This window comes from Penaeus monodon, chromosome 34 (assembly GCF_015228065.2).
Source record: "Penaeus monodon isolate SGIC_2016 chromosome 34, NSTDA_Pmon_1, whole genome shotgun sequence".
NCBI lineage: Eukaryota > Metazoa > Arthropoda > Malacostraca > Decapoda > Penaeidae > Penaeus > Penaeus monodon.
In genome coordinates, this window is record NC_051419.1 from 2,695,632 (window position 1) to 2,696,246 (window position 615).

General features: G+C 40.2%; 1 protein-coding gene across 1 annotated transcript in view; it reads left to right on the forward strand.

Annotated features, from left to right (window-relative positions):
• The window catches only part of LOC119594523 (mitogen-activated protein kinase kinase kinase 13-B-like), a gene marked incomplete in the record, with an annotated part of 92,580 nt that overhangs the window by 83,242 nt on the left and 8,723 nt on the right, over positions 1–615 (forward strand). The window contains 1 exon segment of the mRNA XM_037943557.1: positions 46–232. Within this exon segment, the coding sequence (XP_037799485.1) occupies positions 46–232 (187 nt within the window).

Below are 615 nucleotides of genomic sequence, written 5' to 3' on the forward strand. Positions count from 1 at the left end.
CACACATACACACATTTCTTTACTAACGAAGTATAATATCCACAGCCGACAACTGGGAGATCCCGTTCGAGGAGGTGTCCAACCTGGAGTGGCTCGGGTCAGGGGCTCAAGGAGCAGTGTTCCGAGGGCGACTTCGAGGGAACTGGGTGGCCATAAAGAAGGTCAGAGAGCAGAAGGAGACAGACATCCAGCACTTGAGGAAGCTGAACCACCCTAACATCGTCCAGTTTATGTGAGTTTGTTTTATTTCCTGAATGAACGACTGAAGGCTATACATTGCCTAGTTCGTGTTAGATTCTTTCGTGAACGACTGAATGCTATACATTCATTGAATGAATAACAGAATACTGCCAACATCGTCTGGTTTAAGTGAATTTCCTGACTATACAGTGCCCAGTTTATGTAAATTTCTTGAATGAATGACAAATTTCTCATAACGGTTTATGTAAGATTGTAGAATGAACAACAAAACGGTATACATTGTTGATAAAATAACATAAAGCCCACAGTACACAATATTTTTATATGATATCATGCTCCTTTCTCCAAATAAGTGCCACCAAAAGCGACAAACTAAAACAACAACACTAAAATCCAGAATTAATCAAACAAAAC